The sequence below is a fragment of the Lemur catta genome, chromosome 4 (genome assembly GCF_020740605.2).
Source record: "Lemur catta isolate mLemCat1 chromosome 4, mLemCat1.pri, whole genome shotgun sequence".
Classification (NCBI taxonomy): Eukaryota; Metazoa; Chordata; class Mammalia; order Primates; family Lemuridae; genus Lemur; species Lemur catta.
In genome coordinates, this window is record NC_059131.1 from 68,890,292 (window position 1) to 68,915,292 (window position 25,001).

General features: G+C 39.5%; 1 protein-coding gene across 1 annotated transcript; it reads right to left on the reverse strand.

The window, feature by feature from the left end:
• Positions 1 to 422: 422 nt before the first annotated feature.
• On the reverse strand, positions 423 to 25,001 carry POLR1B (RNA polymerase I subunit B). Its single transcript, XM_045550071.1, has 15 exons — positions 24,740 to 25,001; positions 22,280 to 22,447; positions 21,912 to 22,058; positions 20,696 to 20,828; positions 19,066 to 19,202; positions 18,064 to 18,287; positions 17,100 to 17,271; positions 13,700 to 13,871; positions 12,757 to 13,038; positions 9,451 to 9,584; positions 7,151 to 7,321; positions 6,389 to 6,545; positions 3,247 to 3,443; positions 2,534 to 2,787; positions 423 to 1,364 (listed from the first exon to the last, which is right to left on the reverse strand). The coding sequence occupies exons 1-15, from the start codon at positions 24,914 to 24,916 to the stop codon at positions 485 to 487; spliced, it is 3,405 nt and encodes a 1,134-aa protein (XP_045406027.1). The 5' UTR covers positions 24,917 to 25,001; the 3' UTR covers positions 423 to 484.

The window sequence follows — 25,001 nt, forward strand, 5'->3', positions numbered from 1 at the left end:
ATACATGTGAAATTTTTGAACACATATACCAAAAACCAACATCAGTAGTTAGTATACCAGAGACACTCAGAACCTTGAATTCTTGGTTGCCAAGTCTTTTTTTGAGATAGAGTCCCAGCTAGAGTGCAATGACCTCATCATAGCTCACTGCAACCTCAAACTGCTGGGTTCAAGTGATCCTCCCGGCTCAGCCTTCTGAGTAGCTGGGACTATAGGTCTGCACCGACCACACTTGGCTAATTTTTCTATTTTTTTTGTAGAGATGGGGTCTCGCTCTTGCTGAGGCTGGTCTCGAACTTCTGGCCTCAAGCAATCCTCCCACCTTGGCCTCCCAAACTGCTAGGATTACATGCATCCACCACTGTGCCCATCCCCAAGTTTTGGTTGAGAATTCCAACACCCTTGAAAGAACACAAAAGTAATCTAATGATAACATCATTTTTTTAATCTGATAGATCTCCTAATCCAAAAGGCCAGCATCAAGTTAAACGACATCCAGTTTCACTTTGATGTTCATAGCTGCCAGTTCAGCTACAAAATACCGAAAAACGTAAGGCACGGAAACAGTATCAATAGTGTCACTGCGATTACACAAGGTACAGTTGTATTTTCTGTTACGCATGGCAGACCAAGATGGGGGTGGCTTCTCCAACAGTGGAGAGAGTAAGCTGCCACACTTCACACACACATGAGCTACCGATCGGTCAGAGCAGTTGAAGAGACGGTCATGCAGGAGAAAAGATGTACCGTGAGCTAAAAGAGCATCCCGCTCCATCTCCCCAAAACGGATTCCACCCTGAACATTTCTTCCCCCAATAGGCTGGTTGGTGACTTTGTCTCTTGCTCCAGTTGTCCTAACTTGAAATTTGTCTGAGACCATGTGGCGCAGACGTTGATAATACACCACGCCTATGAAGATGTCTGCTTCCAGTTCTAGCCCACTGATGCCACTATACATCCTCTCAGTGCCATAGAAGTTGTAGCCAGCAGCCTTTAACATCTCACCAAAGTATTCTAAGGCCGAGTTCTCTGAGAAGGTGAAGGGTGTAGCATCATGGCAGAGACCGTGCAAAGCTGCAGACTTCCCAGCCATACTCTCAATTAACATACCGATGGTCATGCGCGATGGAAAACCGTGAGGGTTGAACAGAATGTCTGGGACCATCCCACTTTCAGTAAAAGGCATGTCTTCTACTGGCCATAATCTGCTCAAAATGCCCTTTTGCCCATGACGACTAGCAAACTTATCCCCAATAGTTGGGTTCCGAGGGACTCTCATTGTGATGCAAATACACTTAAATCGTCCACTCCCAGTGTCATTACTACACACTTTGATGTTATCCACAACACAATTTTCTTTACTCCTAGGAAAAAATAAACCATATAAAAAGTCAAACTATTTGTCTAAACTTATACACTTGAGTTTTGTTGATATAATTACTGCTTCATAAAGGATATTCCCAACTTATTCTTACCTCTATTCTCCAATACAAAAAAGTTGGTATCCCTGAAAATATTTATGAATCGGGCTGTTGATTATGCTTACTACAGAATTATGTTCATCTGAAAGAATATCAGCAACAAAGGCAACTGAAAAACTATTAAAAAGACCTACTGAAATCAATTTTATAATTATAAAAAGAAGCTAAAATAAAAATTTATTTTTAATAAGAGGCATAATGAACTCAACATTCTGGCTAGGAAATATTCCTAACAACGTTTATGAAAGAGATGATAAAGTTTGAATAATACGGTTTCAAAATAAGTCACTGATAACTCTCAAAAATTGTAATGGACTGACAAGAAAAGTAGAAAAACAAAGGCAATAAAACAGACATAGAAATTTTGTCTCATTTAGACAATGCTAATTTAATTATATTTATTTATTTATTTATTTTCAGACAGAGTCTCACTCTGTTGCTCAGGCTAGAGTGCCGTGGTGTCAGCCTAGCTCACAGCAACCTCAAATTCCTGGGCTCAAGCAGTCCTCCTGCCTCAGCCTCCCGAGTAGCTGGGACCACAGGCATGCTAATTTAGTTATGACTGAGACAATAACTGCTATGGTTTGAATGTTTGTGTTCCCTCCAAAATTCATGTCAAAACTTAACCCCATTGTGGTGGTATTAAGAGGTGGGGGCTTTAGGAGGTAATTATGCGGATGGAGCCCTTTTGAATGGATTAGTGACCTTATAAAATAGGTGCAAGAAGCTGCTTCGCCCCTTTCTGCCTTCTGCCATGTGAAGACATCCAGACAGCACCATCTATGAGGAACGCATCCTCACCACACACTGAATCTGCCAGCACCTTCATCATGGACTTCCCAGCCTCCAGGACACTGAGAAATAAATTTCTGTTTCTTGTAAATGACCCAGTCTCAGGTATTATTATAGTAGCACAAATGGACTAAGACAATAACTAAGCTACCACTTATATTTTCTCCAAATATTTTCTTGCTAAAAGATAACCTTCACTGACTTCTAGCAATTCCACTGAGAAATAGCCTTTAAAAAATAGCGCAGATACCCAAACTTACTTGTAGTACATCACAAAGCTTTCCCCAGTGTTGAGGTTTAGGTAGCTGTAATATGGATCTCCATACTGCAGTTTTGCTCCTATAAATGGCAATCCATCATCATCTAACTTCTGCAAAATCCGTGGGTCACCAGGTTTGACTCCAAACACCAGACTATCATCTCCTTGTTTAATTTTTTCAGTGAGGTCTATGAACTCAGACTTGTAGACACTTCCATGGGCAAAGCCTCGTTCCCAAGAGGCCTTATTCACAATCTGTGAGGTCCAAGAATTGTTAATTTAAGAGACTAAGGCCAAATTAGGTTTTCACAATAAAAATCGGTGGGACTATAATAATGCTTGGTTTAGGATAACTGGCATTAGATTTTATAATTCTCCCCACATTTTCCAAATTACTGCTAATACTATGAAAACCCAGACACATATAAATGGCTTAAACCCTAATCACATATAAATATAAAAGATATATTCAAGACTACACTCATTCAACATTTACTCATAGTATGCACTCAAATGTTCAATATCTGAATATTTAGTGAATATTCCTCAAGGCTTGCCCACTTTCAACTTAGACCAGGAGCTAAACATTTAATAGAACACTCATATGTCAAATATTAAGTACTTGGGGACACAAAAATATTCCTTCTGTCATCTAACAGTAAACAAAAGTGAAAAAATAAAAAGATTGGAACTACATCTCCCGGAAAAACTTACCATGGCATCTTCCATATCATAACCAGTGTAAGAAATCACAGCAACGATGGCATTTGTCCCAATTGGATAGTTATCCATGTCATAATAATCATACATGTAAGGTCTCACTAAGGGACTTTGTGGAGTCTGAAGACGATACAATTTATTATCTGATCGGTCTTGATAAGTGAGAAGTGGAAAGCCCATAGTTTGCTTACCTACAGAGGGAAATGACAGACATCTTAGCATTTTATGGGTTTTTTTCACCTTGATTATAAAGGTGATACTTAAAAATGGCAACTAAATATTCACCATAGGGGAATGAATAAATAGCATATCACGGTAGTTATGCTTACTGCAGACCAATACATGGCTGTGAAAATGAAGTACACTGACATGTATCAACATGATCAGACCACGAAAACCATGCTGAGTAGGACAGAAAGTGCACAATGACATTCAACATGACACTATTTATGTGCATTTGCAACACATCCCAAACAATTCTATACCTAGTTTATGGATATGTGTGAGATATAATAAAAGCATAAAAAGGGGATAGAAAGTATGTGCACACGCTACAGGCTATTGATAGCTACTTGAGGGCAAATGGGGGGAATGATTATTATCTAATGAGATTACTTTCTTACACACACACACACACACACACACACACACACACAGAAGAAAACAGCAGTATTTGTTAATGTTGGGTAGAGGAGCAGAGGGTAAGACTCTTCCTTATACTGCTTCACAGTACAGAGAATCATTTCTGAACAAAAATGACTTAAAAAACTAAAATATAGGCTGGGTGCAGTGGCTCATGCCTGTAATCCTAGCCCTCTGGGAGGCCGAGGCGGGTGGATCGCTCGAGGTCAGGAGTTCGAGACCAGCTTGAGAGAGACCCTGTCTCTACCAAAAAATAGAAATAAAAAAATTATCTGGACAACTAAAAATATATATAGAAAAAAAAATTAGCTGGGCATGGTGGCGCATGCCTGTAGCCCCAGCTACTCGGGAGGCTGAGGCAGTAGGATCGCTTAAGCCCAGGAGTTTGAGGTTGCTGTGAGCTGGGCTGACGCCACGGCACTCACTCTAGCCCGGGCAACAAAGTGAGACTCTGTCTCAAAAAAAAAAAAACTAAACTAAAATACACATACAAGTGAAATCTTTCAAACATATAGGGAGACTTACAGCTTCCAGTAAGAAAGGGCTACTCTCACAAAGATCCCCAACACTTGAGTAAAAGTGTTCCAGAAGAAAACAAAAACTACATATAGCTGGAAATAACCAAAAGCAGTCAGAAACTGAGAGTAATTTTCACCTGAACAAAAGGAACTGCACTAGGTGATTTTCCAGTTTCTTACATTGTTAACATTTTTTTCTTTTTCTTTTTTGGCATGATGGCCCAGTCAATGTGACAGCTACAACTTAGATACTGGTTTGAGGAACCAAGGAATAGAGTTCAGAGCATGATAGCAACTGGAAAGTAAAGGGGAAAATTTCAGAAGTGAGAGAACCACAAAGGGAAATCCTTAAATTCTGTATATAAACTGAGTCCAGATCTTTGGTGGAGTCCTGAACTATGTTTATATGGGAAAGATCCAAGCAACCTATCTAAGGCTGAGAGAATGCACTTCAACTGCTGTGTTCACCAGTTAAAACTAAAAACCAGACCTCTTCCCCTGGAAATTTTTGGTGATGTGCAATGAGCCATGGTGATGAACAGTATATTAAGGAAAGACATATAAAGAAAACACTAAAATGGATTTGAAGGCCAAACATCACAAAAAAAAAAAAAAAATCAATCCTCTTCAGAGGACTATAGCAGGATACAGTTTTTAAAATATCTTATTTACAATGTTCATAATACAATCCAATATTACTGGACATACAAAGAAAGAATAAAACATAACTTATACTCAAGAAAAAAACATAATCAGTGGAGACCAATCCTGAGATGACCCAAATGTTGGAATTAGCAATGATTTTGAAACACCTATTATATAAACTATGCTCAAAAATGTAAAGAAAAATATGTCCACATGAATGAAGAAAAGAAATCTCAGAGAGAAAAGGGAAACTATAAAAAAGAAACAAATGGAAATTCTAGACTGAAAAATAGTCATGTGCTACATAATGATGTTTTAGTCAACAGTGGACTACATCTACGATGGTGGTCCCATAAGAATACCACATTTTTACTGTACCTTTCCTCTGTTTAGATACACAAATCCTTGCCACTGTGTTATAATTGCCTACAGTATTCAGTACAGTAACATACTTTACAGGTTTATAGCCTAGGAGCAATAGGCTTTACCATATAGCCTAGGTGTGCAGTAGGCTGTGCCATCTAGGTTTACAGAAATGCACACTATCATGCTCGTAAGACAAAACTGCCTAAAGACTCATTCTCAGAATGTATACCTGTTGTTAAATGATGTATGAGTGTGTAAAAGAAAATTTAGTAGATGACGAGTGAGAAGTGAATGTGACGACAGATCAATAAAAATGATCCAATCTGAAGAAAAGAAAAAAAAAAAGGACAGAAAAAAGAGAACAAAACTCAGTGGCTTATGGGACAATAAAGGTTTAACAGACATGATAGCTGAAATCTCAGAAGAGGAGGAGAGACAGACTAGGGAAGGACCAATTATTTGTAGAAATAATGACAGAAAACTTTACAAATCTGGCCAGAAAAATACCACATTATATTCAGGAAAACAATAATATGAAGAGACAGTGTAACAGTGAAAGAACAATAACTGTCAACTCAGAACTATATGTCCATTGAAAATTTCCTTCAAGAGACACAAAATAACGACATTTTTCAGATAAATGAAAACCAAGAGAATCTGTGGCCAGCAACCTGCACTATAAAAAAATGTTAAAGGAAGTTTTTCAGGCTGAAGGGAAATTATATGTGATGAAAACCTGAATCTTCAGGCAGGAATAAAGAACACTGAAAGTGATAATTATATGGGTGATGATAATGGCTTCTATTCTTCAAAAATCAAATCACCAGATCTAAGATAACCTAAACCAATGGACATTTTACAATTCTTAAGACTTTTCTCTGAGTTTGAAATTATTTCAAAAGAAAAAGTTACAAGCGCTTTTCTTGTGTAAGTGTGACTACCACCCCATGCTCCCTCCACCTCACCCATCTGGCACTGGTACATGTTCCGTGGACTCTGGTTGTGATCGGAGAAAGGGATGAAGTTGGCGATCACACTCAGCAGGCTGTGAGGAAAGAGCTCCTGGTGTGTGGTGACTCCAGCAATCACCTCATCCTCAAAGATGGCGACGTTCATGAAGATCTGGGAAAGAGGAAGTTCAAGGCACACAATAACCGTGACTGCCTCACATATTAACTCTTACTATTTCTCAGAGTTCAGTACTCAAAGATCTGAAAGAAACCTTCCCCACCCAGTATCATGAATGCTGAAGGGATCCACTGGGAAGCACACGGAAGCTTCCAGTTAGAAATAGCACCTGCCTTTCGTATTTCACTTTACATCTACCCCAGTCCAACTGTGAAGGGGAATAGGAAGAAAGAACAATTTTTAAAATAGCATAAAGCCCACAATTTTGCAACTGCAAAGATATAGGCAAAGACTGGGAGTGAATCTCATAGAAAGTTTCCATCTCACGGGCTGAGGCAGAGCCGGGTGCAAAGGAGCTCTGGGAGCTGGGCAGGCAGCCCATGTGACCATCAGCCCTCTCTCAGGTTCCATGCAGAGAGATGAGCCATGGAAACTGCTTTGCGCTGGTCACAGAGGTGGCAGAAAATAAGCGTGACTTTCTTTCAAATGTCTAATTGTTACTGTAACAATGATAATAACCCCTTTAAAAGGAACAGTTAAATCTCTGAAAGTTATACTATACAAGCACACATGCCCACTCATCACACATACTTAAGTACCTGTTCCATAGTTCCAATTAGTTCTTCTTTGCCTAATTCCAAGTTCTGCACAGGCCGTACCAGTCTACAAGGGGTGGTAAAAAGAAATAATCCTGGGTACAGACTTGCTTTCCCTGTCATGGGGACAAGGGCCACCTCCATCCAGGGAGGAATTCTTTTTTCTCTCAACACCTGTTTTCAACAAAAAGAGATTCAATAAAAAATAAGTGATGTGTTTTACACCAGCCCCATCCCCACCCTGCTGGTAGGTGGCTAGAATGGGGAAAGAGGTCAAATAGGAAAAGCAGTATCTTAAGAAATTAAATGACGCAAGTAGACACACTAATGAAATTCTGTCCTCTGGTGTCTCAAATACATTTGATTACTGGCTTTATTTTCAGACTTATTAAGTGAAAAGGCCCTTCCTTCCACTTAATAAGTGAAATTAAGGAAAAATAACAAAACTATTAAACAGCTCCTAGGTAAAAGGAGAACTACAAACCAAAATTACAGAAATTTAGAAAAAAAGGACAAAACCCATGTACCCGAACTTTTATGGGGATTCACAGCTAAACCCATTATTAATAAAAATGGAAGGATATGTGAAATAAGACCAAAAAAAAAAAGAAAAGAAAGGACATTGGGCAGAGGGGGAGATGGAGTGATGCAGATCAAAGCATACAAAGCTTCAGTTATGCAAGAGAATTTAGTTCTGGAATCAAATGTACACTTTGTGACTACAGTTAACAATATTATATTGTATACTTGAAATTTACTAAGAGGGTATATCTTAAGTGTTCTTATCACATACATCCACACGTAATGCTAACCAAAAAAAAAAAAAAAAAAAAAGAGAATGAAACTAAATGAATTAACTTCTTAAATTAAAAGCTAAAAAAAGAATAAACCAAAAGAAAGCATAAGAAATTATAAAAAAAATCTGAAATTCATGAGGTCAGAGTATAGAAAGGATCAAATTAATGAATCAAAAGTCTTGGTCCTTAAAAATCAATACCCACTACTTAGCGTAATCAAAGGAGGGGGGAGGGCGGGACAAATATATTTTAAGAAACAAGAGAGGAATACCACTGAAACAAAATTTTCAAAATCATACTTTCTATGAAACCAAGATAAAAGCGGACAAAATACAGGTTAATCAAAATAGACTAATTTTCAATCTCTAATTTCCATATAAGAAATGAAGATATCAAGAAACTACCCTGCCAAGAAAGCACAAGAGCCAGATGGTTTCACAGCAGACTAGATAACCCAATGTTTTACAAACTGTTTGAGAGCACTGAAAACAAAGGAAAACTTTCTAATTTTTTAATAAAACAGAACATTTATGAATGTTATTTTAAAAAATCTTAAAGTATTAGTATTTAAGAAAGTATTGGTATTTCTCAAACATTAAGAAAGCAGCATGGCATGACCAAGTAGGATTTATTCTAGGAATTTAAGACTCATTATTTATCACTATCATCAGAGAATGATCATTACTAGAGAATGAATGAATACACTCAATTAAAGGAAAAAATCTTGCAATTTCCCCCCAAAGATGCCAAAAAATTAAACCTAGAATTACCATATGATCCAACAATTCCACTGCCAGGTCTACACCAAAAAGAACTAAAAGCAGGGACTTGAACAGATATTTGTACACCCATGTTTACGGCAACATTATTCACAACGGCCAAAAAGTGGAAATAACCCAAGTATCCTACAAACACTTAAAAAATAAAAACTAAAATTATTGCTTGATGACTTGGGATATAAAAAAGAAAAACTAAAACTAAAAACCAACAAAATAGAACAGAATATGAACACAAATTCAGCCTGCTGCCAAAGGACAATTCTTCCAATGGCCATTATCTAAGCCAACAAATACTCTTTGTGAGGAGGTTCCAAAGATAAGTTATTCAAAGAATGTCCTTCTACTTGACTTTTTAAAAAATGTATTTTCAAAACCTAGGTGACAGGGTCTAATTTATATCTTACAGATCTTTAATATTACTGAGATCCCTTATATGTCACTAGTATTAACAAAAGAAAGAAAGTTAAAATTTGTTAGATAAGCAGACTGGGGGCTCAATGGAACTACCAAGGAATACATATGGGTCAAATATCCATCACTGACCCCAACTATAATAAGATCAGTACAAGGCAAAACTCTCGCCAGAGGGAATATACCAACATTTTGGAATCAGCTTCTACCCCCAACCATTTGATCACTCTAAATTGCCCTGGGGCTAACCTCAATTAGAAAAGGATTGAAAATCTAAAGTTAAGGGATGTGACAACTTACAAAGAGTTAAGATCACCTTAAAATGACGGAGAGAGTCTGCGATGCTCGGAGCCAGCTCCTTATCCACCCAGCCAACCATGACACCATCCAGCAGGACAGGGTAGCACTCGCTGTAGGGTTGGTGGGGAGTTCCATCTACAGGAGTGACCCCTGGCAAGGAAACAAACAGAAGCAACACATTAGAGTGCTCTGCGCAACATTTCAAACTCTCTCACAATGGGTTCAACAACTGCTTCATCAGTTTAGAGATCTAATTATCCTTGTCTCTGAAACTGGTATTGGCATATCTTTTTATTGAGCTTCACAGATACTGCATTTTTTTTTGGTTTTTTTTTTCCTCTTTTTTTTACACAATTTAAGGTTTGTGGCAACCCTGTGTTGAGTAAGTCTAAATGGCATCATTTTTCCAGCAGAATGTGTTCACTTCATGTCTCTAGGTCAGCATTTTGGTATTCTCACAATATTTCAAACATTTTTATTATATCTGTTATGGTGAGCTGGTGGAAATAGTAAGAGAACTAGAATTGAATGTAGAGCCTGAAGATGTGACTGAATTGCTGCAACCTCATGATCAAACTCGAACAGATGAAGAGTTGCTTCTTACAGATGAGTAAAGAAAGTGGTTTCTTGAGATGGGACCTACTCCACGTGAAGATGTTGTGAACACTGTTGAATGACAGCAAAGGATTTAGAATATTCCATACACAAACTTAGTTGATAAAGCAACAGCAGGGCTTGAGAGGACAGACTCCAATTTTGAAAGAAGTTCTACTGCGGGTAAAATGCTACCAAACAGTATCACATGCTACAGGGAAATCTTTTGTGAAAGGAAGAATAAACTGATGCAGCAAATAAGATGTCTTATTTTAAGAAATTGCCGCAGCCACCCCAATCTTTAGCAACGACCACCCTGATCAGTCAGTAGCCATCAACATAGAGGCAAGACCCTCTACCAGCAAAAACATTAAGATTCACTGAAATCTCAGATGACTGTCAGCATTTTTAGCAATAAAGTATTTTTTAAATTGGGGTATTTACATTGCTTTTTGTAGACATAATACTACTGCACACTTAACAGAATATAACATAGTGTAAACAAGTTTTATATGCACTAAGAAACCAAAAAATATTTGCTTTATTGCAATATTTGCTTTCCTTGTGGTCTGGAACACAACTGCAACATATCCGTGCTATCCCTGTATGTTTTTCTATTGCATGTATAAGTCTAAATCACTTTAGCAAGGACACACAAGAAGCTACTAACTCTGATCGCCTGTGAGGACAGTAGCTAGCAGCAGTCCTCAAACTTTTTGGCACCGGAGACCAGTTTCATGGAAGATGATTTTTCCATGGATGGGGTGGGAGGGGCTGCATGGGGAGAGGTGGAGCTCAGGAGGTGATGTGCAACCCCGTTCCTAACAGGCCACAGACTGGTCCCAGGCCTGGGGGTTGGGGACTGTAGAGGGGACACAGTTATAAGGGTGACTTTGTATGCCTTTTAAATATTTTGATTCCTGAGCCATGTAAATGCATTAACTCTTTCCTAAATAATCTAATTACAGCTGATCATTATTTGCTACATATTTGTAAACACAAAATCAGTACGAGGAACACTTTCAAGGTCATTTGAGACTGTAGCAAAAAATTTTAGTCCCCTGATGCACACTCCCAGCTGAGGTCAAACATGGCGATGCTCTGTCTCCTTGTCTCAGCTCACACTTTATCAGGTGTCCTTTTTCCGGTCTGTTTAGTGCCATGCATTTTGCATTTTTGTTGTTGATTTCACTGTACAAAATGGCCCTCAAGTGTAGTGTTGACGTGCTGTCTAATGTTCCTAAATGCAAGAAGGCTGTCATGTACCTAACAGAGAAAATACCTGTCAGATAAGCCTATAGCTATAGTGCTGTTGGCTGTTGCTGCTCAATGTTAACGAATCAATGATACGCATTAATGAAGGTGCCTTTCAATGGAAAGACATCAAACAAGGCTACATATTGATTAGCTGATGGAAATTTGACCAGAGGCCCCCAGGAACCTACTCCTGTACCTCCCCTAGGAACAAGGGTTCAATATTCACTGATGACTTTATAGAACACAAGTACTATAAGTAATGAGAATCAACTGAAATTAAGTAAAAAAAAGAACATCCTTCCATGAATCATAAATACCATGTGAAGACAGCAAGTGTTGAGCATCACAGATTACCCAGTCTGTTTCATCTCTCATCCTAAGATGACCAAACTTGCTGCTCCACCAAAGTTGCTGCTCCACCAAAAGTTAGGCAGCATTTTCTAGTCTGTCTTCTTCCCCAGTGCCAGAGCAAATAACCCTTCCCATCTCTTCTGCAGTAAGATATATTTTCCACCTCTCCACTTTTTATTTTTCTCCTTTCTACCCTCTCTCAGACTTTGACGTTTTTAATCACTGGTTGCAAAGAAAATTCTTTTCCTTTTAGAGAATGAACCTTCAAATTACACTAATTATGTCTTCTGAATCTTGAGTATTTTTTGGCTACTTTCTCTGGGGCTCCATTCTCACAGGCCACTCTCTAGTTGGGAGAAATACTTTTAAGCAGAAACTTCTCGACTCTTGCCTCAATGCCCATATGGTTGCTTGAGAATCCCTATTTTGTCTGATCCCCATGAACTGCACCTTTTACCACATAAACATTAGCCTCACTGGAGACCTCGCCCACAACTCACCAAAGACCGAACACTTCTGGTTTCCAATTCCCAACAGGAGAACCCCCAGACTAGAAGACTGTAGAGTGCCCAAAGACAAGACTGACATCTTTAAGTATGAAGGTAAATGCAAACCAAATATCAAACCCAGAAGAATAATGAGAGCTAGCTTTCCAGCCACAACAGAGCAAGGTTATCAGGAACAAAGGTTATATATCTAAGGACATAGAGGTAGACTTGACGACCGCCTTTTAAACTGTTTTCCTGCAAACCTGTAAACATTGTTTTCTACTTAACAGATGCAAAAGGCTCACTAAGAGATGTAAGGAGAGTGACCCAGAAAGTTACACAATAGCTTCTATATTTCCAATATTAACTACTGGTCTATTGCAAATGCTCTGGCAACATTTTTTTGCAAGAGAAAAACAAAACACCTATAACACTTAATTTTTCTTGTTTTTATTTTCAAAGAATGTATTTGACCTTCTCTAGAGAACCCAAGAAAGCAGCCTAACTCTTGCACAGAAGAGTGAAAAAGAATTCTTGCAGGAATTCTCTGTTGAATCCCTAAAGGAAGCGTAACTTACGGTTTGCTGCTGTTAAAAACCACATAACCAAATAAGACTGCTTATCACACATACCCAGGTTGCACAGCAAAGCTGGAATAGGTGTAGTATACACAAACTGTGTGACGACTTCACACACAGCAGTTAAGTGGTTCATCAGCCCACAGGGCTCCCCGTCTGGGGTGTGCACGGGACAAAGGAAGCCCCAGGACTCTGGCAGCAGCCTGCGTACTGTGGTGGTCCTCATCTTGGCAAAATCAGCCCCTCTGTGCACACACCGGAAATGGGAGAGATAGCGTACGAAGTTCAGCTTGTCAGCCACAACACAAAGTCCGGAATCTTGCAGGAAGCCAAGACCTTAATAAAACAAACGTTACTCAAAACATGAGCCAAATTTATAACCTCTCCTAGTTCTGATAAATGGAGTTTATAAAAACTAGTAAAAAAAATCCCCATGTTTCACAAATCATAATAGCCCTGAACTGGTTCCCTATCTCCTCCACCACTACCTCTTTGTGAGAGAACATTAAATGAGTAATAAAATAGCAAGTATTTAAATTCATCTGGGAGGCCTGGATGATATACAAGCATGTGATAGCATGCTAACAAAAGAATCTGCATCAGTAGCAACTGTAAAAATTTTTAAAAAATGCAGATTTCTGGGGTCCCAATTATCATTTTTTGTTTTTAAGTTTCCTAGATCATTCTAAGGTAACTGGTTTAGAAATGGGCATGTATAGCAACCCTTCTGGACCTCCTGTTAGGGAATTCTTCCTCAGACATCTAAGTGGTTTTGCATTTTCCAGGAGGCACAAGAAATATATGTGGTTATTAGAATTAGATTTAAGCTATATAGACTTCAGACTGATATATAGTCAAAATTTATCACAACATGAAATCTGTCTTTAGTGAAAATGAAGACTTTACCTTTAAAAAGAACCTCTCTCAGGGACACGTACATTTTAAGCAAATAAACTGAAAAATACAACTAAAATGAAGCCAATCTATTTAATTTCACCTGTTTTAGAACGCAGATTTCCAGTAGCAAAAAGGTATTCAAATCGTTTTGTAAGATCACTTCCCAGACTAAAAATCTTCATCAAATTATCAGTGTTCATGGACACATTGGTCTTCTGAGCCTTCTTATCAAAAGCTATTTTAATAGACACTAACCAAGCTTCCATTTTTTCCTGAAATAAATAATTTTAATTTAAAATAGCATCTGTTTTAATTATCACAAATTTCATATTTATTCACATGTAACCTGTATAATCCTTAATAATGGTCCATTAACTTAGATACCTGACGTGGAAAAAATCTAAACCGCAACCCTGAAAGACAGCTTTTCTATGTAGTACTATACGTGTGGCATTTCTTATGACAGAATAGGCAAGCTACTCTAGGACAGGGTTTCTTAACCTCAGCCCTATTAACGTTTTGGTCAGAGAGTCCTTTCTTATGAGGGCCTTTACCCAATGGATGCCAGTAGCAGCCCCCACCCAAGTTTTAACAGTGGAAAATGTCTCCAGACATTGCCAAATGTCCCTTGGAGGGTGGGATGGAGGCAGAACCACTGCTTTAGATAACCCACATTAATGGAAAGAATCAAATTTATTTGCTTTGGCCTTAGAAGTTTTTAATTTAAATGCTCTTGTCAAGCAGTTGGAACAGCTTCAATCCAAGAAAACAGCAAAAGCTTCGAGACCAAAGCAGTAGCCCCTATGTTTGTAAGAATTAAAATCAAGAGCTCAAAATCCCAAAATTAGATCCAACATCCAAAATAAGCTGATGGACTAACGGAAAAGATTGATACTTTCTTCCCCTATAAAATCTGAAACATAATGGAAATAAAGTAGAAGACCAAAAAACAAAACAAAACAAAACAAAAAAAGAAGAAAGGAAGCCACAGAGACGAGAAACAGATCTGTACCCTGAGACCGGAGGAGGCTGGGAGAATAAGGAGCTAAACTCTCTCCTTTGTTAGAGGTCTGCCTATTGTCTCTTCTTAAAGTCTTGCAAACGCAAAGAACTAGCATTTATTGGGCACACACCATAAACTGACACTCTGCATATTTATTCAAACTTCACAACAAACTTTTCTTCAGCAAGCAGTATATTACAGAACCACTGTAAAGTTCTGGGCCAAATGTATGTCAGTATTAAGAAGTTTTCAGGCCGGGCGCGGTGGCTCACGCCTGTAATCCTAGCACTCTGGGAGGCCGAGGCGGGTGGATTGTTTGAGCTCAGGAGCTCGAGACCAGCCTGAGCAAGAGCGAGACCCTGTCTCTACTAAAAATAGAAACAAATTATCTGGCCAACTAAAAATATATATATAGAAAAAATTAGCCGGGCATGGTGGCACATGCCTGTAGTCCCAGCTACTCGGGAGGTTGAGGCAGAAGGATCGCTTAAGCCCAGGAGTTTGAGGTTGCTGTGAGCTAGGCTGACGCCATGGCACTCACTCTAGCCTGGGCAACAAAGCGAGACTCTGTCTCAAAAAAAAAAAAAAAAAAAAAAAAGAATTTTCCCTTTACAAAGGGAACACGTGCATAAACCACCACATACTACCTAACACCCATGGTGGAGAATGAGGCACAGACTTGTAATCAAATGTGCTTCTAAAGTAAAATGCACAAACTATTAATAAGTAGGATAATAAAAGTTACAAAAAGCCTTCTGTTTGGTCAGGTCAGGTCTTGCTACCAACTCATGCTTTTTTAGTTCTAGTGCTTTTTATTTTTTTGAGACAGAGTCTGGCTCTGTCATCCTGGGTAGAGCGCAAAGGCATCATTGTAGCTCACTGTGACTCCAAACTCTTGGGCTGAAAGGATCCTCTTGCCTCAGTCTCCCAAGTAGGTAAGATACGAAATATAAAAATGCTACCAAATCAACATTCTTATGAAATCATTTTTGTGTCATGCTAACTTTCTCTCTATATTTACAATTAATTGTCATTATTCACAATAGTTATGTTCTACTGAATCACTGAATACCGAACCCTTACTCCTACGGGAGATATAGGGCTAGATTCCTGCAAGTCTCTGGTCATAACATTTTTGTCAGCTGATCAATACATAACCTTGATTTATGTGTGTTTCTGTTGAAAGACAATTTATTGGCTGCGTGCAGTGAGTGGCTCGCGCCTATAGTCCTAGCACTCTGGGAGGCTGAGGTGGGAGGATCGCTTGAGGTCAGGAATTCGAGACCAGCCTGAGCAAGAGTGAGACCCCGTCTCCACTAAAAATAGAAAAGTTAGGTGGGCATGGTGGCATGTGCCTGTAGTGCCATCTACTTGGGAGGCTGAGGCAGAAGAATCACTTGAGCCCAGAGTTAGAGGTTGCTGTGAGCTAGGCTGATGCCATGGCACTCTAGCCTAGGTGCCAGAGTGAGACTCTGTCTCAAAAAAACAAAGAAAAACAACTTATTAGATATATGTTGCTAATTCATTTACATAGAACCCGCAGGCACAGCACAGCCTTCTTACATTTAGAAACACTAGATTGCACTCAGCACTATACTTGGGGCCATTCTAAACAGCAAAAATCACTAATAAAAACCACAAAAAAGTGAAAAACATCAGACTAAACAGACCTCAAAAAGGACCCTTGTTTACAGCATAAGGGCTGACACAAGATGGCAGAACACTGCCTTGCTCGACCTCACTGGTAACAGGCCTCAGGACTCAGATTTTTCACTGCTCTGCTCATGTTTCTGAATAACCACAAAAACACGAGTATTTATATTTGGATTACAAATAAATTTTAGCTGGTAGGTGAATTTGAAAATATGGAATCTGCGAATAATTAGGATCAACAGTGTGTAGGCCATTTACTTTTTTTTTTTTGAGACAGAGTCTCGCTTTGTTGCCTGGGCTAGAGTGAGGGTCATGGCGTCAACCTAGCTCACAGCAACCTCAAACTCCTGGGCTTAAAGCAATCCTTCTGCCTCAGCCTCCCGAGTAGCTGGGACTACAGGCATGTGCCACCATGCCCGGCTAATTTTTTCTATATATTTTTAGTTGGCCATATAATTTGTTTCTATTTTTAGTAGAGATGGGGTCTTCGCTCTTGCTCAGTCTGGTCTTGAACTCCTGACCTTGAGCGATCCACCTGCCTTGGCCTCCCAGAGTGCTAGGATTACAGGCGTGAGCCACCGCGCCCAGCCGCCATTTACTTTTTATCATTAAAGCTATAACCAAGATTTGATGTGGTCTTTCAACTGTATAAAAATATTAAACAAATTTCTAAAGCTGGTATAAGCTAGGATTTTTTATTTCCTTACTGATAAATGAACAAACAAAAAGAGATCATGCAAAGTGCCAAAACTAGAAATCAAAATATGCTAAAAACAACACTTGATACAATCACACCATTCTATGAGTGGTACCACTGGCTGAGGGGGAGGCTGCATGCATTTACCTTCAGAAACATAAGGAAGAGCTGACCAGGTGTAAGGACTTCTTGATTCACTATACTGTCAGGACTGTCCTCCATGCACTCTCCTTTGGCTAATGCAAAGAGCTTCCGGGTCATGAGACAAAGCATATAAAACTTTTCAGTATTGGATTTCAAGTGGATACAGATGCACTGGCTGTCAAACAGAAAGAAAAAGCTTAAAACAATTCAGTTGCTAATATTACTTAATGCTCTACTAACCAGGGTCCCCAATTCATGCTGACTTAGAATAAAATCCTTACTTGGAAAAATTGCTTTTCACCTTTACTGGCAACGTTAGCAAAAGAACAGAATATAGTCACAAGGTCTAGAGCTGTGCTGGTCCAAATGGTAGCAAGCAGCCACATGCAGCTATCTAACTTTAATTATTAATAAAATTAAATGAAATTCTGAATTCATTCTGAATTCACCTCTGAAGTGCTCAACATGTGGCTTGTGCCTACATATTGGACACTGCTGGTCTAAAGCTGGCTCCTTTAATAATTATACAGTGATTGTATAAGACAATGTCCTTGCCTTGAGGAAATAAAGGGACACGATGTGTGCAACCGCAACTTTCAGAAGTTACAAAATAAAAATGTATGCCCGTGTACAGAAAAAGTAATAAAGTAAATGTAAAAAAAATTATTGGTCAGTGTATATAAGTGTTTAACATATTATACTATTTGAACATTATTCCTTAAGTTTGAAGTTATTTCAAAATAAAAGTTAAAAAGTACAAGAAAACTTTTAAAAAATGACCAAAAAAAGAGAGAAAGGTTGAGGATGGCCACAGAAACAGAGGTAGTCGCCGCTGGTCAGGACCAGAATTCTACCCCCAGGTCCATTCTGAGTCGCAGACGACTCACCAGCCCAAACTGCAATCAATGCAAAGCACCACTGACACCCCTCCACCCCTCCACAAACAGCACAGGCAAAGCGCACATACTTAAACAGGAACTCTGCAGCTTGTTGATTTGGGTACCAGTCGGGAAGATTGAGTTTAACTCTGAAGCATTCACCTACATAGTTAAGGACCTGTTTTTGTGTGGAACAACCCTCTTCTGTCACAATCCTTAACATCTGAGAAACAGAATTCCTCAAGAAAGAGTCATCCTCTTTTCCTTTAATGAGCTCTTGAAAAATTTGATAATCGGAAAAGTTGACAAGTGCCTAGAATAGAAAATAAAAGGTTTTCTTTTTCATTCTCATAAACAATAACTATAATATTTTATTCATTTAGTAATAATTTTCTCCTTTAAATTTTTTCATGCCCAAGAAAAATTAGCACTCCACTACTGCTGAATCAAAGTAAGCACTCCAAAACAAAGCATTCAGCCAGACACCAAGATGGCCCCCAGTGGTCTTGGCCTCCTGCTGTTCACAGTGTACAGTCTCCTCCCACACTGAATAGGGGCTGCCCTGCACGACCAAGAGAATATGGCAGAAAAGATGATAGGAGACTCCCAAAGCCAGGTTATAAGAACCACTGCATCTTCCGCCCTGTTCTCTCGGCAAACTAGGTCGGGAAAAGACAGCCACTTCAAGCAGCCTATGGAGAGGTCTACGTGGACAGGAACTCCATGAGGAGACCTCCTGCCAACAGTTAGCACCGACTCATCAGCCCTGTGAGAGAGCCCCCTTTCAAGTGGATTCTCTGGCCCTGGTCAAGTATTCAAAATGACTGCAGCCCCGACTGACATCTCATTGCACTCTCCTGAGACTCCAGGCCACAGCTCCCTGGCCAAACCATTCCCAAATTTCTGACCCACAGAAACTGTCAGACAAATGTTTATGGATGTTTTAAGCTACTGAATTTCATGGTAATTTGTTAGAGAGCAGTAGATAAACAGTATAGCATGTACTTTAATGAGAACCCACCCAATCTGAACAGGATACTACCTCCAATCAATCTCTTCCTAACAAAAGAAATATATTCATTAAGTCATACCTTAAGTGCAAATCCCAAAGGAAGAAAAAACAGTTCTTTCCGGTAAATAAAGTTCAACATAACTGTGCCATTTTCCAAGTAGTGAAGGTTCATATTAACAGCGGAATGTTCTTCCCTCACACAGTGTATTGAAACTCCTATTGAAACAAACAGCAAAAAATCGGAAACTCGGTAATATTATAATTGCCTCAATCATTTTTTTCTGAACTATTTTACCCTCTTAGACAGAAATTAGAACCAAATCACTAAGTTTAGCCAAGACTGGCAATCAAAAACGTTTCTAGGCCTTGCCAAATGTCCTCTTGGGTACAAAATCTCTGTTTTGAGATTACTAAAGTAACTGAAGCTATGAATTTAACCATACTTCAAAGTTTCTCTCCAGAACAGGGTCTATATCTTTTACCACTTTACATGCCCCTTAAACTGTGGAGTCTGGTCAAGAGATGGTGCTTGATCTAAAAGTTCTAACGGAAAAAGTAGAATTTTAGATTTTAAGTTTATTTTAGCCTTAGGCAAAGATTGCTAAGACATACTACATCAATTGATGAAAAAGAATAAATAACTACATATTTTGATGGGCTGTTTTTCTACGTATAATACACATGGCTACAATTAAAGGCTGATTTTTTAGCTCAAGTATAAGGATAAATTGCTTAATCATTGGGGTTGCCCAAGAATGCAATATGCTGCCTCATGAAGCCAGGCACTGTCACAAAGTGCTCAAACAGAGGCCAGGTGGCTGTAGTCAGAGACCCTGAGGGGAGTGTTACGGTAGCCTGAACCAGAAGACTTCCGAGACCCATGCCCACCTGTGGCCAAGTCAAGCCAGCTTCCATCTTCTTAAGCAGTAACATAAATACACGTGCTCTTTCAGTTTGAAAAAATAGAATGTAATAGAAAGTAGGTTCCCCACTGTGAAATCTTTTTTTTTAGGTCTAATCTAAAAAAAATTTTAAAGTACTTAATTGATCAAAATTATATGTACTCAAAGTGTACAATACCTTGAACACAGACAAATATAACACTGTGTGATGATTACCACAATCAAACTGATAAAAACAGCAATCATCACCCATAGTTACATGCTGTGTGTGCACGCATGTACAGTCGGGACACTTAATATTTACTCTTATCTAATTTCAAGTAAACAATACAGCATCATTAAATATAGGCACTACAGTGTTCATTAGATCCCCAGAACTTATTCATCTTACAAGTGAAAGCTGATACCCTTTGACCAACATCTCTCCATTTCTTCCCCTACCCCCATTATGAAATCATAACACAGAAATGCTTCATAGAAAAACAAAAATATAAGAAAAATATCAAAGACTCTATTTCATCTAAATAGCTACTTTAAAAAAAATGATTTTAAACTTTTCTAAAAGAGCATTACAATAATCACTAGTGTAGAACAGGACTGAAACAATATTTTAGTTAATTCTGTGATGGCTTGCTTAACTTATAGCTAACAGCCAAAGTCCACTTTTGTATACAAGGCTTGCTTGCTTAATTTACAGCTAATAGCCAAAGTCCGCTTTTGTATACAAGGCTTGCTTGCTTAACTTATAGCTAACAGCCAAAGTCCGCTTTTGTATACAAGGCTTGCTTGCTTAACACTAGAACTTACCATATTGAGTATAGCCAGGCCCTCTGGTTTTCCATTTTGGTCTAATCATTGCAATGGGAAAATTTCTCCGAGGCATAACCAACATTCGAATTACTTTCTCAATGCCATTAATTATAAAATAGCCTCCCATTTCCTGCCAAAAAGATGAATTATAATTTGTTAAACAAAGATACATGACTAACTGTAAACATGTATTTTATTCCTAGACAAATGTAGTACAACATGAAGAAGAGGTGAACAGAGGTAAAAGGAATTAGTGATGCCTTGGGAATAGTACACAGGCACTGTCTATGTGTGAATTAACAGTCTTCTCAAACGTATTACAAAGCTCCTAAGGACATGGCAGAAAAGTATGGAAGGAAAACAGGGTACTTCTCTCTACTAGACAGACTGGAACTAACTTGCCTTTCTGTCCTCTAAAATGACCTCAGTCTTCAAATAACATTAAAAAAACGTATTCCAAAGAGAAGCCTAAAGGTTAAAATGGTAATCATTTTGCTTCCATAAGAGTACAGTTTACCAAGTAAGTTACAGAACTACTACTTACTAATTGCCTACTATGAAACAGACATATCATGCCAGGCACTCTATGTTATTATAACATTTAATCCTCAACAATAAGTGGCATAACAACTATTACGCTTATTTTCAGCAGAGGAAACTTCTCTAAACCACGCAACTGGTAAGTGGAAGAACTGGGTGTCAAACCCAGATTGGACACCAAAACCCTCTTCCTATTGTATAACACCGTGTTATCTATTGTAGACAGAGTCTGTGCATCTTGATTACTTCAACTCAATATTGCAAAGCCACCTAACATAGCTGAAAGAAATGATAAACGGGAAGAAGGTATATGAATCATTTAATGTGCTCACAGAATGTCAGTAAAGCAAACATTTTTGACAATAGTTTTGTGGGTTAAGACAGCTTGAAAAAAATAAATTTCCCAGAAGTACATCTCTATATATGTTATCGCTCAGAAAATTAGGGAAAAATCTACTAGTTCTTCCACCAAAACACTAATGTTCTCTAATTATACAGCCACTTTTTCATACTGTCTCATTTGATAGTCATTAAGAGTAACACACAGTCTTATAGATAAGATATTAATTCCCCATTTTACCTATCTAGAAATTAGAGAAGAGAAAGGAAAGCTGACTCCTCACTACCAACCCAGGCCTGCTCTACTATCTCCAGGCCTGGATCCCTGGATTACCTCTGCCTCCTCGTGGTGCTCAATGAGGGCTTGTGGAGGAAGGCTGTGTAAATTGCAAAGCGTGGACTTCACCATGATGGGAACATAGCCAAGAGACTGTTTAATGATTCCTCTTGGGATTCCATTTACTGCCCAGCTGATATCAACCTAAATGAAAAGGAGAGAAAAAAATTACTTAAAGAATGTATCTGAACCTGCAAGAACAAATGAGTAATTTTAAAAGAATGAGGAAGAAGACCACACTAAATGATTTTATGCTTAGATGATAGCACTAAGAAAGTAGAATTCTGGTATAAACTTTTAGGCTCCAGCCTAGTCTCAAAAACATGCAGTGTGAGAGCCACACACACACAGTCTCTTGTACTCACTGTCAACTTCCCACGGTAGGTACTCCTTCGGCCCCGGCATTCTGCTGGGTAAACGTTGAGCTCTTTGCAGATGGTCCCTTTTGGAACTGTGGGTGGACTAATAACAGCATCCACAATAGTAATAGAGATATGCTCATCTTTGAAAGCAAATTCAAAGGGAGGTATAGCCTGAAATACAATTCACGCTATTAAACTGCTTGCATTTCCAAGGCACTTTTTCTCCAAGATTATTCCAAATCCCATGTGTTCTATATACATTGATGCCTATAATGCCAATGTGACACAATCTAAAAAAGACAGTTAAGGCTACATCTAGTCTACTCATAACTTCACTGAGTACTTAAAACTATAATGGGTTAGCTTAAGATTTTTTTGAGTGCGTAGTATGTGTCAGATTCTATAGCAGGCTCTAGCGATACAGCTATGAACAGAACAAATCTCCTCCTCTCTGAACCAAATGCCTACCTTGTCTATTCTTATCCTGTCTGTGTGCATAGGTGCTAATAGGGCAAGCATAAGGAAACATCCCCTTGATTTAGGACTGGAGACTCTAACAGCATTCTTTAGGTTGATATTTGTACATTTCATTTCCACGGTGGCCTCACACTGAAGCCAGAGCCATGCAAAGGGGAAAGTGGTGGCCAAGGTTAAGTTTTCCCTTCCACAGCTGTTGCTTCTCTGTACCACCCCCTGGGGGAAGCATTGCTGTTCTGAGGAAGGGGCACCCCTGAACTATGAATAGTCTCCTAGCCTTAGTGTTAGAATGAGAATGCCAAAACTGGAGCCACAAAAGAATACCAAAAAGGCTCTCCACCCTCATGTGAATTCAACTGATCCTTTCTAAATTTTTAAATTTAATCCAAACCTGGAATTATTTTAGGATTTAATATTTTATTTAAAAATAAAATTTATAGGCCGGGCACGGGTGGCTCACGCCTGTAACCCTAGCACTCTGGGAGGCCGAGGCGGGTGGATCGCTCGAGCTCAGGAGTTCGAGATCAGCCTGAGCAAGAGCAAGACCCCGTCTCTACTAAAAATAGAAAGAAATTATATGGCCAACTAAAAATATATACATAGAAAAAATTAGCCGGGCATGGTGGCACATGTCTGTAGTCCCAGCTACTCGGGAGGCTGAGGCAGTAGGATCGCTTAAGCCAAGGAGCCTGAGGTTGCTGTGAGCTAGGCTGACGCCACGGCACTCACTCTAGCCTGGGCAACAAAGCGAGACTCTGTCTCAAAAAAAATTAAATAAATAAATAAATAAATAAAATTTATATTTCATGTTTAAAGGATGGAGCATTAAAAAAAGGGAGATCAAAAGATTCACTTTCTCAAGCCAAAGCTGTACTACCCAAACCTAAATATAGTTGATGCTTGTTATTCACTACAGTTGTGTTCTGTAAAATTGCCCTAAACACTGAATTAGCAAATACTGAACCATGGTTCCTAGGTGAACTACAAGGTTAGGCTCCTGCGAGCCTATTTAAGGACACCTTGTTTAATGTATATCGTTGAGTCATTAACATTGAACTCTTAGCCAGCAGCACTAACTCTTGCCTCAACAAACCTTATCTAATGCATATATTTTCTCCATAAGCCTTCTGTTCTTAGGAACACTACATAGCACTTTAATACTCTGCTTGGGGGACATTTTAAATAGCAAAATCACCAACAAAAAGCACAAAATGTGGCACTAAATAGCAGAAAGGACCTTTGTTTGTACTCTGAGAACTTGAAACAAGAAGGGAGCATCATCTTATTGAACCTCAGCTGGGAATATACACCATGGGCGACGCAAATTTTTCACCGTTCTGAGCATGTTGACAAGTACTGATTTTGAGGTTGCAAGTAAATTCTTAGCAAGTAGATGAATCTACAAATATGGAATCCCTAAATAATGAAAATCAATTATATTCTGAAATGATTAACATGACAGACATAAATTCTGACTCACAGAATGAAGGAATCTACTCTCAAGAAACCAAACTATGTTCAAGACTTTCAAGTGATATAAAGGCGTGTGCGTTGTGAATGGTTGGGAAACACACCCCAAACGGGCCACTTCCTCACTTCACAGAACTAACTGTCCTACAAAAAACTACTGTTCGCAAGCATTTATCAGTCCACAAATCACGAATACATTTTCCCCTAATCGACTCGACTACAAGTCCAATGAGGCCAAGCCCCGCGTCCCGTTCAATATGTTTTTCTGTCTCGCGTACATTCCGAGCCTAGAGCGATCAAGGAGCACCAGTACTGGGGATTATACTGGGGCCTCCCAGCAATCTCTCTGGGACCCTGTCCCCGCCCGTGCCCCACACGGCCCAGACTTCACCCCGCCCCTCCCTCCTCCAGCCTCGCCGGGCCCCTCTCCTTCGCCCGCCCAGAGCTTGGCCTCGCCGCGAAAACTGCGCGGGCGGACGCAGAGCTGCCTGGAGCCCAGGAGGACGCCGCGCTCACCCGCACTGCGTGGCCGAGCCCCTCGCGCACAGCATAGTTAAAAGACTCCACGTGCGCCCGCGTCAGCTCCTGCAGCGCTGCCTTTTGCTGCTCCCGCGGGATCCCGTAAGAGGGGTCGGTCAAGTGCTTTAGGCTAGGCCCGCTGGGCAGGTTCCGCCACCGGCCCCCGGGATCCATGCGGCCGCCTGCACCCCGGACGCCAGCATTCAGCAGCCAGCAGCGCCGCACGCGCGGGTAGGAATGGCCGAGCCCCGCCGCCCGC